Source organism: Schistocerca nitens, chromosome 1 (genome assembly GCF_023898315.1).
Source record: "Schistocerca nitens isolate TAMUIC-IGC-003100 chromosome 1, iqSchNite1.1, whole genome shotgun sequence".
Classification (NCBI taxonomy): Eukaryota; Metazoa; Arthropoda; class Insecta; order Orthoptera; family Acrididae; genus Schistocerca; species Schistocerca nitens.
The window spans coordinates 560,059,984-560,077,933 of record NC_064614.1 but is presented as its reverse complement, the minus strand read 5'-3'; the positions used below and the strand labels follow the sequence as shown (position 1 = coordinate 560,077,933).

The 17,950-nt window shown below is 46.0% G+C and overlaps 1 protein-coding gene across 1 annotated transcript in view; it reads right to left on the bottom strand.

Annotated features, from left to right (window-relative positions):
* The window catches only part of LOC126260274 (LON peptidase N-terminal domain and RING finger protein 3-like), a 215,059-nt gene that overhangs the window by 170,929 nt on the left and 26,180 nt on the right, over nt 1-17,950 (bottom strand). The window contains exon 2 of the mRNA XM_049957632.1: nt 9,630-9,915. Coding sequence (XP_049813589.1) covers nt 9,630-9,915 — 286 coding nt within the window. The remainder of the gene's footprint in view (nt 1-9,629; nt 9,916-17,950) is intronic.

Genomic DNA, 17,950 nt, shown 5'->3' with positions numbered 1-17,950 from the left:
TCCTACAGGTATAACAGCCTTCACAACCACACTCGTGCCGAACGCGAGAGCTACAGCTTTTTTTAGTCTGATTTATGGATGTGCCAACCGAAAAATATTGTCCATGTAAGGCATATGTCACAAAGAACAATGGGAAAGGCATATTTAGTGCCTCCCGGAAAAGTTCCAGTCAGCCTCCTGCCTTCCAGATGAAATCCACCGGACAAAAGCGCCTGTGGAATGCGAAAGGACAGAGGTCGGAGTTCACGTCGTGGCGTCACCGGACAAGCGACCACAATTCAGGCGGCGTGTTTGTGGACGCGGCGAGCCGATAGCGGGACACGGGCTCGTGGTTCGTGGCACGCACGTCGCGCTTGGGGCCGACGCTAATGTAATAAGATAAATATGTATGAACCGCACATTTCTCCAGGTTTCGTGCGGCATCTCGACAATGTTCATTAATAATACAATATTGAGTCAGATATCTTTGCACAATCACCATTAGATATGTTGTATTTCGCTCCACTCAACAAATGTCTGACTGTAATGCTTCTGATGTTTTAATTACGCTACGAGTTCTGAAGTAGAAACAGCTGTATGCTGAAAAGCATCTACAGACGGTGGAACTATAGAAAACCATGGAAACCATGCATTATTATGACAAGTATGATGCAGGAAAACCATTGGCACTCCAAACAGCTTCCAGTCGTCTCGGAATGGATAAATACAGGTCAGTCTTATACCATTCTTCCTGGTGTAACGACGATGGAGAGGGATAGCGAATACGCAAAGTTATCTCCAAAGTTGACCACGTTGTTGTTGTTGTTGTTGTTGTGGTCTACAGTCCTGAGACTGGTTTGATGCAGCTCTCCATGCTACTCTATCCTGTGCAAGCTTCTTCATCTCCCAGTACTTACTGTAACCTACATCCTTCTGAATTTGCTTAGTGTATTCATCTCTTGGTCTCCCTCTACCATTTTTACCCTCCACGCTGCCCTCCAATGCTAAATTTGTGATCCCTTGATGCCTCAGAACATGTCATACCAACCGGTCCCTTTTTCTTGTCAAGTTCTGCCACAAACTCCTCTTCTCCCCAATTCTATTCAATACCTCCTCATTAGTTATGTGATCTACCCATCTAATCTTCAGCATTCTTCTGTAGCACCACATTTCGAAAGCTTCTATTCTCTTCTTGTCCAAACTATTTATCGTCCATGTTTCACTTCCATACATGGCTACACTCCATACAAATACTTTCAGAAATGACTTCCTGACACTTAAATCTATACTCTATGTTAACAAATTTCTCTTCTTCCGAAACGCTTTCCTTGCCATTGCCAGTCTACGTTTTATATCCTCTCTACTTCAACCATCATCATTTATTTTGCTCCCCAAATAGCAAAACTCCTTTACTACTGTAAGTGTCTCATTTCCTAATCTAATTCCCTCAGCATCACCCGACTTAATTCGTCTACATTCCATTATCCTCGATTTGCTTTTGTTGATGTTCACAATGGGTGAATAATATTGAGATCTGTTGACTGTGGTGGACAGGGCAAACGAGACACTTCATTCTCGAGCTCACAAAACCAGTACTGGAAGATGGAAGCTGTGAGAACAGGGGCGCTATCGTCTGGGAACACAGCGTTATCATTGGGAAATGAAACTTTACGGTGGGATGGACCAGATCAGCCAAAATGATCACATAATCCTTGGCAGTAACGCCATCTTGCAGATTAATCATGGGGTATATGGAACAGCACGATACGGCTGCCCAACTCATCATCGAATGTCCGCCATACTCTTGGGAAGTACACTCGGCCATAAGCTGGAAACAAAATCCTACCAAAATCCGACCAAATGACACCCTCCCATTGATAGCCAAAGCCTTGCAGACAAACAAAAATTACGCGAAGCGAAATGTAGTTGGTTGGTTGGTTTGGGGAAGGAGACCAGACAGCGTGGTCATCGGTCTCATCGGATTAGGGAAGGATTGGGAAGAAAGTCGGCCGTGCCCTTTCAGAGGAACCATCCCGGCATTTGCCTGGAGTGATTTAGGGAACTCACGGAAAACCTAAATCAGGATGGCCGGACGCGGGATTGAACCGTCGTCCTCCCGAATGCGAGTCCAGTGTTTAACCACTGCGCCACCCCGCTCGGTCGAAATGTAGTGTGAGGAGGGCTATGCGAGACGCGTTCAATGAATTCGAAAGTAAAGTTCTATGTACTGACTTGGCAGAAAATCCTAAGAAATTTTGGTCTTATATCAAAGCGGTAGGTGGCTCAAAACAAAATGACCAGACACTCTGTGACCAAAATGGTACTGAACCAGAGGATGACAGACTAAAGGCCGAAATACTAAATGTCTTTTTCCAAAGCTGTTTCACAGAGGAAGACTGCACTGTAGTTCCTTCTCTAGATTGTCGCACAGATGATAAAATGGTAGATATCGAAATAGACGACAGAGGGATAGAGAAACAATTAAAATCGCTCAAAAGAGGAAAGGCCGCTGGACCTGATGGGATACCAGTTCGATTTTACACAGAGTACGCGAAGGAACTTGCCCCTCTTCTTGCAGCGGTGTACCGTAGGTCTCTAGAAGAGCGTAGCGTTCCAAAGGATTGGAAAAGGGCACAGGTCATCCCCGTTTTCAAGAAGAGGCGTCGAACAGATGTGCAGAACTATAGACCTATATCTCTAACGTCGATCAGTTGTAGAATTTTGGAACACGTATTATGTTCGAGTATAATGACTTTTCTGGAGACTAGAAATCTACCCTGTAGGAATCAGCATGGGTTTAGAAAGAGACGGTCGTGTGAAACCCAGCTCGCGTTATTCGTCCACGAGATTCAGAGGGCCATAGACACGGGTTCACAGGTAGATGCCATGTTCCTTGACTTCCGCAAGGCGTTCTATACAGTTCCCCACAGTCGTTTAATGAACAAAGTAAGAGCATATGGACTATCAGACCAATTGTGTGATTGGATTGAAGAGTTCCTAGACAACAGAACGCAGCATGTCATTCTCAATGGAGAGAAGTCTTCCGAAGTAAGAGTGATTTCAGGTGTGCCGCAGGGGAGTGTCATAGGACCGTTGCTATTCACAATATACATAAATGACCTTGTGGATGACGTCGGAGGTTCACTGAGGCTGTTTGCAGATGATGCTGTGGTGTATCGAGAGGTTGTAACAATGGAAAATTGTACTGAAATGCAGGAGGATCTGCAGCGAATAGACGCATGGTGCAGGGAGTGGCAGTTTAGTCTCAATGTAGACAAGTGTAATGTGCTGCGAATACATAGAAAGCTAGATCCCTTATCATTTAACTACAAAATAGCAGGTCAGCAACTGGGAGTACGCATTAGGAGTGATTTAAAATGGAATGATCATATAAAGTTGATCGTCGGTAAAGCGGATGCCAGACTGAGATTCATTGGAAGAATTCTAAGAAAATGCAATCCGAAAACAAAGGAAGTAGGTTACAGTACGCTTGTTCGCCCACTGCTTGAATACTGCTCAACAGTGTGGGATCCGTACCAGATAGTATTGATAGAAGAGATAGAGAAGATCCAACAGAGAGCAGCGCGCTTCGTTACAGGATCATTTAATAATCGCGAAAGCGTTACGGAGATGATAGATAAACTCCAGTGGAAGACTCGGCAGGAGAGACGCTCAGTAGCTCGGTACGGGCTTTTGTTAAAGTTTCGAGAACATACCTTCACCGAAGAGTCAAGCAGTATTTTGCTCCCTCCTACGTATATCTCGCGAAGAGACCATGAGGATAAAATCAGAGGGATTAGAGCCCACACAGAAGCATACCGACAATCCTTCTTTCCACGAACAATACGAGACTGGAATAGAAGGGAGAACCGATAGAGGTACTCAGGGAACCCTCCGCCACACACCGTCAGGTGGCTTGCGGAGTATGAATGTAGATGTAGATCCATTGTCCAGTTTTTACGACTTCGGCACCATGTTTTCCTGCTACTTACATCTGCATCACTGATGAGTGATCTTGAAATTCCACCTCGCCCTGTCATTCCCTGCTTATGGAGCGCCCTTCGTATGGTTGTGGTGCTGACAGGGGTCGCGAATGCGACATTCAGATCTGCAGTGACGTTTGGAGCTGTCGGTCTCTTTATTTTTCGTCTCAATCCTCTTCTGTATGCGGTACAAATGCTTCAAATGGCTCTGAGCACTATGCGACTTAACTTCTGAGGTCATCAGTCGCCTAGAACTTAGAACTAATTAAACCTAACTAACCTGAGGACATCACACACATCCATGCCCGAGGCAGGATTCGAAGCTGCGACCGTAGCGGTCACACGGTTCCAGACTGAAGCGCCTAGAACCGCACGGCCTATGCGGTACATATCTTCGATATGGTGCGTCTTCAAACACTATAGATTCTGGCTCCTTTGGTTACAGAAGCACGCACAATATGATCACCAACAACTTGCCCAAATTCGACTTCTCTTAGCTCCGACGGAAAGCACTCAGAACTGTACAGAACACTGTTCGGACCATGACTGACACTTGCAGCGCATGAAAACTTTGCAGAAGTGTCGCTTGTGGCTCAGTACAACAGCGCTGCCAGCGGCCTTGACTAGTATCAGTATTTATGTTCAAGTAGCCATTTTTTGCGGTGTTTCCACATTTTTGTCCAACCCCTGTAAGTCATCTGTGTGATACAAAGCTGGGTGTTATTAACTCTGCATCCTGGCTTTACATTAAAACTAAAATTATTTCCCCACGAAGCACTACGTCTGACTCCACAGCCGAAAGGTCAGTGTGGCTGACTGCCGGGGCGGAGTATCCGGCTTCAATTAGCGAGGAAGATGGCGCGACTATGCGGGGCTCACACAGTAGACGTCGGCGGCTCAGATCTCCGCCCTACCTTCCACATTTAAGTTTCTCGCGCTTTCTCTGAATAGCAAAGATCAGAATCGCTTGTCTTCAGGGATTGATAACGGAGATCCAGTTTCGTGAACCACTATGTCCTCTGTGGAGATACAATCCTTTCATCTACATCTACGTGATTACTCTGCTATTCACAATAAAGTGCCTGGCAGAGGGTTCAATGAACCACCTTTACTTGGTATAGTCTGCTGTTTACTCGGAAAACTTGTGATTTGCTGACTGTCGTGTTATGTGTTGCCATATAGAAGAGGTCTGTTTTCGACAGCTGGTTGGACATAAAACTCTGTTTCTGATACCTACTGTCACCTGTACCTTTAGCAATGTCATTTGTATATGAAACTGATAAATATGCCGTTAGACCTATTATTTAATGTGAATTAAGTAGAGAGAAATTTTCGCATTACTAGTTAAATACATTTCGAACTTAACGGACTGGAAGAAAGCTGTTTTTTGTACCTACTAATTCCGCTGTTTCAATTACATGGGTGAATTGTCTGGTGTATTAAACTGCATCTAACAAGACGTTTAGCAAGATTTTAATTAAAAGTAAGTTATGTGAGCAATGTTAGAGAAACATACGAGAGGATCTGTGAGAAATACTACTCGTGCATGGTATATCTTTGCGTCAAAATGCCGAACGGTTTACACAATTTTTAACATCCTTAAGATATGAATTATGTAATAAACATATACTGTTACATGAACGGACAGACGCAGAAATCAGCTCAGCGGCAAATTCTTACCACTGAAGCTAGCATTTTAGGGGGGGAACTGGCAGGCCTACAGATAGTTAGATGGATGACTAGAAAGGAACATTGTGAGTGCAGGCAAAAATCAGAAGACATACAATAGATTAATCACAATGGCGGATGTACTTGACACATGGACATGAAGAAATTAATACGAGAAAGGAAAAGTTGGAGGACAATATCACGAGCTGACAGACAGAAGTTTGAAACAGCAAAGAAAAACTAATTTGGTCTGTAATTTCCAGTGAGTATTACGCAAAGAAAGCAAATCATTGTTATGATGCTAGCCTTTACATCAGATCTGAAAATGGTACACTAGCAAGCGAACAGGAAGAAATGTATAATGACACGAAAACAGTAGAAAGTTGGCGATAAAAGAGCAACACATGAGACTGTTTTGGAATTGAAATGATACGCTAGCAAATAAGATCATGGTTGCAAGGAGATACAATGAGACTCTCTGACACGATTTCGCAACTACGCAACAGAGTTATACGTACATAGTTGGTCCTTTGTTCAGTACTCAGGCATGCAGGTGACAGCTGTTGTAATAACAGAGTGAGTGTTTCTTTGTCTCGGATGTCACGGTTTCCTAACGTAAAGATACAGAGACAGGTGTTGGAAATAGAGCTCTTTTTAAGTACTGTTGGAGAAAAACAAATTCCGAGTGATTATGTAAGTGAAGCAGACACTATCTCACACTACGTGGGACAGAACAGACCGCACCGCCTGGAGGCCAAAGATCAGTGCCCGTGGCGTACATCACGTCTCAATTACGTAAGTGACAAAGGCTTTCATTCTACACTCATCTCCGCGGCGTCCCCTAGGAGCCAGGGGAACGGGAACAGCGGCTCCAGGCCGTGTCCGGCTGACTGGCTGCCCCAACCGCGTCTACAATTGCTGAGATGATGCTATTACGCGACGAGCCGGCATTTCCTTGTTCGCCATACCGTTTCGTAACTGGTCACAGGCTGCTCCCGTTGCGTAAAGGAAGACCGAAGGCACTGCCGTGCAATCCCCGCACCTGTTCTCTCTTCTATGGATGCTAGGCCGCTAGCACGCAGGGTGATGTTAGCTGGAGAAGCAAACAGTGAGCAATCGCCTCCTTGTATGACATGGTGTGGAACCGTAATGCATAGTTACCAAGTACACAGCCATTGTACGAGAAACCATACTGTACAGAATAACGCAAAAAATTATCTAATTTTGCAATTTCCTGTTGCGGTAATTGTAATTTCAGGGTAGAGTTTTATTCTTAGTTAGAGGATAAGCTGATCAGAGTTTGAAATGCCCGGGAGAAATTTTTCTTTGGCATTAAAGATTACTCAAGCCAGTCAAAACATATTTACCGCAGCACGCCCCGTCCCAGTGTAGCAACCCTATACCGTGGGCCACAGTCTAGACCTGCAGTGAACTGCGCAAGAGAACTCGTGATTACGTAGTGCCCGCCAGTCACCCATCGTTTCGTAAGTCCCGCGACGAGTTTGGCGTTATATAAAGCTGTCGCGTGCATCTTCCTGTAGGTATTGTTGCTGGGCCCACCGTTCCAGTCCCAATGCTGATCGTGGAGCGTCTAAAAATGCTGCACTGCGGTTCTGCTGCTACTCACGCGAAAATATCTCTGCTGCGATAGAGGCGATGAACTGACAGTTTCATGTTTTAGCAGCTTGTAACTACAACTCGCCGCATTTTCGCTAAATAATAACGGTGTATAATGGCTCTGAGCACTATGGGACTCAACTGCTGAGGTCATTAGTCCCCTAGAACTTAGAACTAGTTAAACCTAACTAACCTAAGGACATCACAAACATCCATGCCCGAGGCAGGATTCGAACCTGCGACCGTAGCGGTCTTGCGGTTCCAGAGTGCAGCGCCTTTAACCGCACGGCCACTTCGGCCGGCTAACGGTGTATAAAAACAGTAACAGAACACAAGTTTCTTCAAGTTTTATGTACATCAACAATCGTTCCTTCTTAAATGGGCGAGCGAATGAACTCAGGCTCGTTGGCGTGAACCGCCGTAGGGGTTGACAGTTGATGACGAGACGGGAATTACAGATTATGAGAAAAATGATTTCTTTCACCGTAGGAACAAATTACTTCTTTACAAAAGGAAAATTTCTGCCACGAAAGCACCTCATCCTTATTGGAATAGTTGCTGCAAATCATTACGTAACTATCCAGTCAGCGCTGCTGACGTGTTCAGAACTTGGCATTCCTCACGTAGCGCAGGTTACTCAAGACAGGTTAACAATGAAGAAGACACGCTATTGTTTGACGATGTTGAAAAGACACACACACACACACACACACACACACACACACACACACACACAGTACCGTGAAGATCGGGGAAGGCTAAAATGATGTCAAAAATGACAAAGTCAATTCATCAACGAGGAAATTTGTTTCCATATGAATCACGGGAGGTGCAAAGGAGTGGTTACAAAGAGATTGGCACCAGCAAGGAGTCACGTTGGCAGTTTGTAGCGGAAAAACAAACTCAACCCCACTTCTTCGTCTCCGGTCGCGGGCTTCCCAGTGCTTCGCAGTAACGGTTTCGCCTAACTGTGCGCGTTTTCGCGAGCGCACAGGCGAGTGCCGCAAGGTTTTTCTAGGTGGCAGGCGTGACGGCCTCCCGCAGCACCTGACTCAGGGGACAACCGCGCCGCCCAGACCGTCACCAGTGAGTGACACACGGCGTCTGTCAACACCTCCTACGCATGGTGCCAGAGAATAGTCTAACCGCTTGTTGCCTAGGAGACATGTGCATGGTGCCGACATGACTCGAGCTAACAGCTCACTACACCGTGCTCTGCTGCAACACACTTAAATCTCAGATGCATATTGCAAGTGTCTTTGATTCTTCATTCAACAAAAATTCAACACTACTTAAAACAAGGTGAAGATTATTTCCAACATCGTCTCACAAAATTCTACGAAGCAATCCTTCTAGCTGTAACGGAACGATAAATGCATTTATTGAAACTACTTCCGTCTACGCTTGAAACAAAGTCGTTCTTCTCTGCGTCAGGATCCTTTTACGAAATTTAAATCACAAATTTTCTCCTCCGAATGCGAAAATATTTTGTTGGCGCCCACCTACACAAGGTGAAATGATCATCATAATAAAATAAGAGAAATCAGAACTCGCACGAAAGGATTTGTGTTTGTTCTTCCAGTGTTCGAGAGTGGAACGGTACAGTAGTTGCTTAAAGCTGGTTCGATGAACCCTCTGCCACGCACTTGACTGTGAATTGCACGATAATCATGGAGCTATAGTTATAGATATTAACGACAGTTTAGTAAACAACTGCTAACATGAGGAGATCACTCACTCTTCTGTCTTTCTTATTCCCAGAATGAGGTTAACTTATGAAGACCAAATCATCTGGCAGTATTGTTTTAAAATACATAGACATGGACTTTCTTGCAATTCAGATAAATTACTTTTCTGTACCAGAAGCTATAACAAACTACCGTCCCGTCATTCTGTCATTCGTCTCACATCTTGACCGATATAATTACGGAACTCAAGAATACTATATTTTTCTGTGTCATACTTTTATTCAATATTCACCGAGTGTTAAAAAAATAAACTTTCCTGATTTCAAGGTATAACCGTTCTTTCTTACGCAGACATACTGACTGATTCATATTAGGTCAATGACATGTGGTTAATGTGTCTATTACACATTCATCCCAGGCAAACAAGCCTAGGTTCATCATCTGTTCTCGTTGTTTGTGCACCTTTGATTTGTCCGACCGACAGGAATTCCACGGACTCGAGCAAGCTTCTATCGTAATCCGCGCAGGCGTCTTGCAACTGTAGCTTTGTCTTACCAATCACCGCCTGTCAATCGCTGTTCCTACATCGGACCCTACTGGATCGTTCCAAAAAGTGTTTTGTGTGATGTGTAGCGAAGACCTGGTAACAGTACATTGAAGAGAAGAGAGCGGCGAGGCAGGCGAAGCTACTCACCGATGACGAGGGCGTCGTCGTACTTGCGCAGGGCGGCGGCGACATCTTTCCGCGCGAACAGCTGGTTGCCCTGGTCGCGGAGCCGCGCCGCCGCCAGCTCGGCGGGCCACCACTTTTCGGTGAGCGCCTGCACGAGCACGTTCACGTTCACGTTCGCGTCCCTGGGGGCGGCGGGGGCGGGCAGGCGCAGGCCGCAGCGCCGGCACGGCCGACCCGCCTCCCGCGCCGTGCACACGCGGCACAGGCTGTGCCCGCACGCCAGCGTCACCGGCGACACGAGCACGCCCTCGCAAGACGGGCACGCGAACGGGCTGAGTTCAGGTCCCGCGGCCGCCGCGGCGCCGCCGCCGCCTCCACCTCCGCCCCCGGCCGCCGCCGCGCAGCCGCCCCCGGCGCCCACCGCCGCCTCCAACAGCGCGCTGGCCAGCTGGCGGACCCGCCGCCGCGCGGCCGCACTGCCGTCGCACTCACCGCCGCTCATCGCTTCCGTCGCGGCCTTTGCATCTGTCACTGACCGCCCGGTTTCCCTGCTCCCACGCCTGAGTCGCCTACGTGGTCGGTGCGCACTCCTCACTCGCCCGGCACTCGCCACCGACTAACTGCGCGCAATCTTGCTCGCACACTGACTGCCTCGCAGTGAACGACTTTACGTAAGCCGCGCCCCGCGCCCGTGCCCCCTCCAGGTCCCCGCTCTGCGCATGCGCCCTGGCTCCGCGCCGTGCTACTCCTGCTGCCTGCCGCCGGCTTCGGGCACCTTATAACCACCTCACCGGCTAAATGTGGGTGCCTCCGCTCACATAATGCCTCCCATTTGCGCTACTTCTCCTCGTCCGCACCCAGCTTTACATAAACCAGACCGGCTATTGTTGCCAACAGCGCCCGAACAAGCAGCCGCCTATCACCAGTGTTCCTCTTAAAAAATACCGAATCAGCAACAGAATCATTATTGTCGGTCATTCCCTTTTAAGGAAAAAGCTAAGAAACAGTTTCCCTGATATTTTTTTCTGTCTTTCTTTTTTCTCTTCCAAAACTTCTCAACTATTCGCCATCTTTCTTATTACTATCTTCTGTCCACTTCCTTCCTGTTCTATTTTTGCCTTTGCTCAAATTTCTGTTTTCTGATTTTTTTCCGTATTCTTTCTTTCTGTCATATGTTCTGTGGAGATATTAAATTTCTTGAGGCCTTCTATGACTTCGTTTACCCAACAGCTTTTCACTGTATTAGTTGTCACTGCGTTAAAAATCTTAATCGGTCTGTTCGTTCATCTTATGTATGTGTCCGAAGAACTTTGCCCTTCTTGTCTGTAATCATCTCTGTTTGTTCATACAGATTCTTCCTGAACCGGTCTTCCTCAGTATTTTCCATTCTTGTTTTTCCATCTCATTGATTTTCGTTCTTTACTTGATTACTGTTGTTTCTGAGGCATACAATGCGTGTATAGTGCCTGAATATGGCATTGATGGAAATACTTATTTTGTTGTAATGGTTCCGTTTAAGTCTGTATGCTTTTCGTACTTTTGTGATCTTTGTTCATTGAACGTCGCGTTTAGTCCTCTTTTCTGTATAACGTCCCCGACATATTTGAAATTTTCTACTTGTGTTTTCTTTCCATACTTCGTTGCCTATGGGGGTCTGCCTAGGGATTTTGTGTCCATGTATGGCGTAGTCCTGTTATGGCTGAGATTTAATGTAGCGTATGTAGAGCTTCTTTGGATTCCTTTCTGTTACATGTTATGATGGCTACATCACCAGCAAAGGCTAGACATTTCATGCTGACGGTTCTATCCTTGTGTTTCCCCATGTTAACACCATTGGTTTTTTTTATCCCATGTTGCATTTTCTCAAAAACCGAGTTAAGCAGAATGAGTGAACATCCATCTTCCTGTGTCACTCCTGTCTTGATATTCATTTAAACTTAAATTTGAACGTAAATACAGTGAGATCTGTAACTGTCTCGCTAATTTTATGAGCAATGCACTTTTCTGCATTATTCTAATAACACTGTTCGGTTTGGCATGAGTCACTTTAGCCAAATGTTGCCATTATCAGGTGCGCAATTACTAATTATCCATGGCTTTGTATGACTTCTTCTGCGTACCTGCAATTTTTGGCCGGCCGGTGTGGCCGAGCGGTTCTAGGCGCTTCTGTCTGGAACCGCACGACCGCTACGGTCGCAGGTTCGAATCCTGCCTCGGGCATGGATGTGTGTGATGTTCTTAGGTTAGTTAGGTTTAAGTAGTTCCAAGTTCAAGGGGACTGATGACTTCGGATGTTACGTCCCATAGTGCTCAGAGCCATTTGAACCATTTGAAATCCCTGAAAAAATGTTCAAATGTGTGTGAAATCTTATGGGACTTAACTGCTAGGGTCATCAGTCCCTAACCTTACACACTACGTAACCTAAACTATCCTAAGGACAAACACACACACCCATGCCCGAGGGAGAACTCGAACCTCCGCCGGGACCGGCCGTACAGTCCATGACTGCAGCGCCTTAGACCGGAAATCCCTGGCCCCGCCGGGAATCGAAGTCGGGACCCTGTGCTCGGGAAGCGAGAACGCATGAGAGATATTTCAAGCGAACTATGACGTTATGAAAAACAAGGAAAAATATCTATGAGGAAGCTTGTACTTAGGTTAAGAACTAGTTTGTTAGTTTCTCAAAATATCCATTCCTCAGAAAAAAAATTATCTTCTCATCAGCATTTCACTTTAGAATAATACAGTACATATATGAATTGTACAGCTACACTTACTTATCATTCAGGCCATTACAAACACCCTCCAAAACTTATTTTAGTTCAGCTAGAATCATAACGGAAATAACAATATGTTGCTTCAAATATATGATGTGGACTTTGTGAACTTCAGCTTTAAAATATTTCCCGCATCTCCTGTATTCGTGAAAGTGTTAACGTAGTAAAGAAATAGAAGCATGCAACTACAGATTATCCTATCTATGTCCAGAAAACCGTTCGTGGTTCATTTAATGCTCAATTGCACTGTCGTTCACGTGCTTCCCAACCGTTGCAACCAGCCACATGCTGTCTAATAGAAGGTTAGTAGGTTTCAACCAGGAAGGCAAAGCGATATGTTAGCATGCTGTTTCTGATCTCCAGATCGGGTTAAATTCCAAACGTCACTGTAGTGTGTCTTGATGTGATGGTATGTGACACTGTTGATTGTGATCCATCCGAGTCGTAGCCAGGAGACGACGTTAGCGAGCCTCTTCGTGGCATACGAGGAAAAGGAAGGGAAGATGGAGCTTAATGCCCGTGCCAACAACGTGAGCAGCGGCTGGGGCAAGCTAGAATTCGATTATAAGGGTAACGAAAGGATTCTGCCTCGACCTTGTTGTAGAGATCTGAAACAGGGCGATTCTAACTAAATCATGATATGACTCTGTCGTCTCAGTGACGACAGTATTGAAGAAGAGTAGTATTATCGGCACCTGGTTTCATTCTCTCATCATAACATCGTCTTCAATACTGTGAAGACGCCTGTTCATTCAGCACTTTCATGTCTTGCCATTATATTTTGCTTTTAGTAGTCCGCGATAGTTATCTTTCAAATACTTTATTTGAGTTTGATATAATCAGTTTCGATTAACCAACGTAGGCACTGCAACGACCTCTTTCCTTGACCACTGAAACAATATTAGATATTTCGGGAGTCAGTTTATTTTCGACCAATGGGAATCGTTCGAGGGTTGTGGGCCGTTAGGTCCTTCTTGAATGAAAGACTGAAAGAGTATTCGCTCATCTAGTCTATTTTCTGTACCGGGTATGGTTGGATGCTTGTTGCTGGAGCCTTCCTTGGATAGGAGACTACCTATGTCTGGTCGAGGTCAATTCTGTTGTGGAGATTCTGCAATAAATAAAGAATTGGGCGCACCCATTTCAGTGTACCTGCCGTTGTGACGCTTTGTTAAAGTGGCGACGCTACGTTGGCATCGCTTGACGGCGATTACTCCGCGACTAGGAACTGCGCTGTGTGCCAGAGCGTAGTAAAATGGAAGCTCATAGGGTGTTCATACTTAATTAAATGGAGGCATTTTGTAGTGCCGTACATCATCTTTTGACTTCACTGTGCTGTGAATTCAAAGCTGCTACGCTTTCCTGAAGTATAAAATAGTTGCTGCTCGTTCATAAACCGTGAGATGATGAAACAGTTTTCCTATTGCTTGTCGTGAACCGGAATCTTGTTTTTGTAGGTCTGAGTACCCACGCGGGTTTGTAAAATCATTTCTTGTGTTCTTTTACAATGTAACGTCTTCCAAGGTATTCGCGTGCACTGCCGGATCCAGGTCCACGTCGAAGGTCCACGATATTTCGGCGAACAACCGTTCCGTCAATGTCAGGTGGTGATTCCATCAGCACCACTTGTTTGCCGAAATATCGTGGACCTTTGACGACTGGATCCGACAGCACGCCCGAGAACCTTGGAAACAACATATACGCCGGAAAAGCCTCAGATCACATACACTATAACTGCTTATCAATCGACTTCTTTTGGATTTTTTTCGAGATATCTCCTATCATTCTTTGTATCAAGTCACCAGATTGTGCCACGGTGCATGGTCGTCATCTTGCTGAACCTTGCGGCATCGATCCGCGATCCACAAATATTCAGGGCATTTTGGAAATCAAATACTGAATTCCGATCCCACAAGACACTAGCAATAAGCATGCTATTAGGTTCCAAACTCAGCCAAGGTAGGCCGACGGGTGCTGGTTTGCCAACTGTTGTTTGTTATATATCGTGAGGATAGATTCCGCACATTAATACACTCCTGGAAATTGAAATACACTCCTGGAAATTGAAATAAGAACACCGTGAATTCATTGTCCCAGGAAGGGGAAACTTTATTGACACATTCCTGGGGTCAGATACATCACATGATCACACTGACAGAACCACAGGCACATAGACACAGGCAACAGAGCATGCACAATGTCGGCACTAGTACAGTGTATATCCACCTTTCGCAGCAATGCAGGCTGCTATTCTCCCATGGAGACGATCGTAGAGATGCTGGATGTAGTCCTGTGGAACGGCTTGCCATGCCATTTCCACCTGGCGCCTCAGTTGGACCAGCGTTCGTGCTGGACGTGCAGACCGCGTGAGACGACGCTTCATCCAGTCCCAAACATGTTCAATGGGGGACAGATCCGGTGATCTTGCTGGCCAGGGTAGTTGACTTACACCTTCTAGAGCACGTTGGGTGGCACGGGATACATGCGGACGTGCATTGTCCTGTTGGAACAGCAAGTTCCCTTGCCGGTCTAGGAATGGTAGAACGATGGGTTCGATGACGGTTTGGATGTACCGTGCACTATTCAGTGTCCCCTCGACGATCACCAGTGGTGTACGGCCAGTGTAGGAGATCGCTGCCCACACCATGATGCCGGGTGTTGGCCCTGTGTGCCTCGGTCGTATGCAGTCCTGATTGTGGCGCTCACCTGCACGGCGCCAAACACGCATACGACCATCATTGGCACCAAGGCAGAAGCGACTCTCATCGCTGAAGACGACACGTCTCCATTCGTCCCTCCATTCACACCTGTCGCGACACCACTGGAGGCGGGCTGCACGATGTTGGGGCGTGAGCGGAAGACGGCCTAACGGTGTGCGGGACCGTAGCCCAGCTTCATGGAGACGGTTGCGAATGGTCCTCGCCGATACCCCAGGAGCAACAGTGTCCCTAATTTGCTGGGAAGTGGCGGTGCGGTCCCCTACGGCACTGCGTAGGATCCTACGGTCTTGGCGTGCATCCGTGCGTCGCTGCGGTCCGGTCCCAGGTCGACGGGCACGTGCACCTTCCGCCGACCACTGGCGACAACATCGATGTACTGTGGAGACCTCACGCCCCACGTGTTGAGCAATTCGGCGGTACGTCCACCCGGCCTCCCGCATGCCCACTAGACGCCCTCGCTCAAAGTCCGTCAACTGCACATACGGTTCACGTCCACGCTGTCGCGGCATGCTACCAGTGTTAAAGACTGCGATGGAGCTCCGTATGCCACGGCAAACTGGCTGACACTGACGGCGGCGGTGCACAAATGCTGCGCAGCTAGCGCCATTCGACGGCCAACACCGCGGTTCCTGGTGTGTCCGCTGTGCCGTGCGTGTGATCATTGCTTGTACAGCCCTCTCGCAGTGTCCGGAGCAAGTATGGTGGGTCTGACACACCGGTGTCAATGTGTTTTTTTTTCCATTTCCAGGAGTGTATATCATATTAAACGATAATCTTGAATTACACTCTGGCCCTCTTAATTTAATGGTCTTCATTGCACAGCTACATGCTGTAGGCAGGGCGCTGACGCATGTTCAATTTGTTTCACTGCCTTTACGAAACAATATTCACTGTGCGATGTCCACAATGCAGACCTATTTCCACTGCGCTGAATTATGAATGTATATAGGCGTGTGACTATTCTGTTCACCTATACGAGTCGGATAGCGTTTCCAATTTTATTTATTTATATTTTGCGCTTGAGAACTGTACATTCTGCACAGCTTGAAAGTTTCAGAGCTTGATTATCACTGCTTATGGAAGGAGTCTTCGCTTTTTATCGCAAAACACACAACGCTATACTCTATGCCATACAGGCACGCGTGACAGCTATTTATTCTGCACAGTTACACTTGAGACAATATATCCACAATACATCAACACTTTAACTAAACCACCAATCCATAATAAGGAAGAGAAACCTCTCCAATTATGCGGCTTGTCTTCCCCTACCCCTCTCATCACCACATTTTCCAGTCAGCATCTTGACGGCTAACATTATCATATGATTTATCTTTTACGCAAACACTACACGTAAGAAACAAAATATGTCTCTTACAGGGACACTGCAGTTGCATTAACGAGTGACAGTTATCAGTACTGAAGCGAAAGAAGCACACCAACGTGTCGTGCAGCTATTTCAGGCTTTCATAAGAGGCTTCGACGAGGGCGGTTTCTTGTGATGGGTACGCAGGCAGTATGTACCACAATGGCGAGTTACCCCACGGGTCTGTCCAAAACGTTATCCACAATGTTGTCTTCCCTCGGTAGCGAACGAAGTGGACTCACAACGTGGCGGATGGTCGTCCAGACACCCAACCGTCCATGTAGATTTATGTTTTCCGTGATTTCACTGAACCGCATAAGCCGAATGCCGGAATGGTTCCTTTGAAAAAGAGACTGGTAATTTCTCTCCCATTCTATCCCGCAATCCGAACTTGTGCACCATCTCGACGGGATGTTAAACCCTAATGTATCTTCTTCCCTCCGCCTTTCCCCCGCCAATTAACATTACTGTGGTGCAGTTACAGTGGCTTTCATTCCTGACGGGGCCTCACTCTATACCAATCGTTTGATATAATCAATATTATGAAAGCACTGCGTAGATAAGTTAAAGATTTTGATTAAGAAGGACAGATAAAAAGTGACCATGTGATTTGCTAATCACGTATCGCGGTGGACTTGTTGACTTAAATGAGGTGTGACTTATAACATTAAAGGTTGTTGTTCGTGTTACACTTTCTAAGAATTTAGTACTGACGCAGTATATCTGCAGTCTGGAAAACATCACTCTCTAGAAGGAAACAAACAAAGGTATGTAAAAAGCAGACTAGCGTTCTGAAGAAAAACAATCCCTTAACTAATCATATTTAGTAATGTAAGAGTGTGAGAAAGAGTTCCAGAATCCACGACCCTCAGGCACAACACAGAAGTAGAAAAGCGGACAACAGAAAAACCATAAAAGCGGGAGCTAGAAATATCTGAAACGTGTTTTCACAAACGTGTGCGTCGAATCAAAGGACAAATAAAGTACGAAGTAAACAGATAACTGGTAAGAGGGACGTGAAAATAAAAATCATTGTGCACAGAGAAATGTATCTATATTTTGGTAAAACTGTGTTTATCTTTGTTGATGTTCATGCGGAAAGAACTACTTTCTGTTGCTTTCGCCAAAACATTTTTGTGACTAAACAGAGAATGTCATTGTTTTAAAACAATTAGCGATCTAGGCTTTCTAATTTTTTCTACTAATGTAACGTCCCCTTAGAAAAATTATAAGTGACTGGGCTGTTCAAATGTGTATGAAATCCTATGGGACTTAACTGCTAAGGTCATCAGTCCCTAATCTTACACACTACGTAACCTAAATCATCGTAAGGACAAACACACACACCCATGCCGGAGGGAGGACTCGAACCTCCCCCGGGACCAGCCGCACAGTCCATGACTGTAGCGCCTTAGACCGCTCGGATGACTGTGCTGATAAACCTCTTACGTTATTTGATTTTCAAACAGTTGAACCAA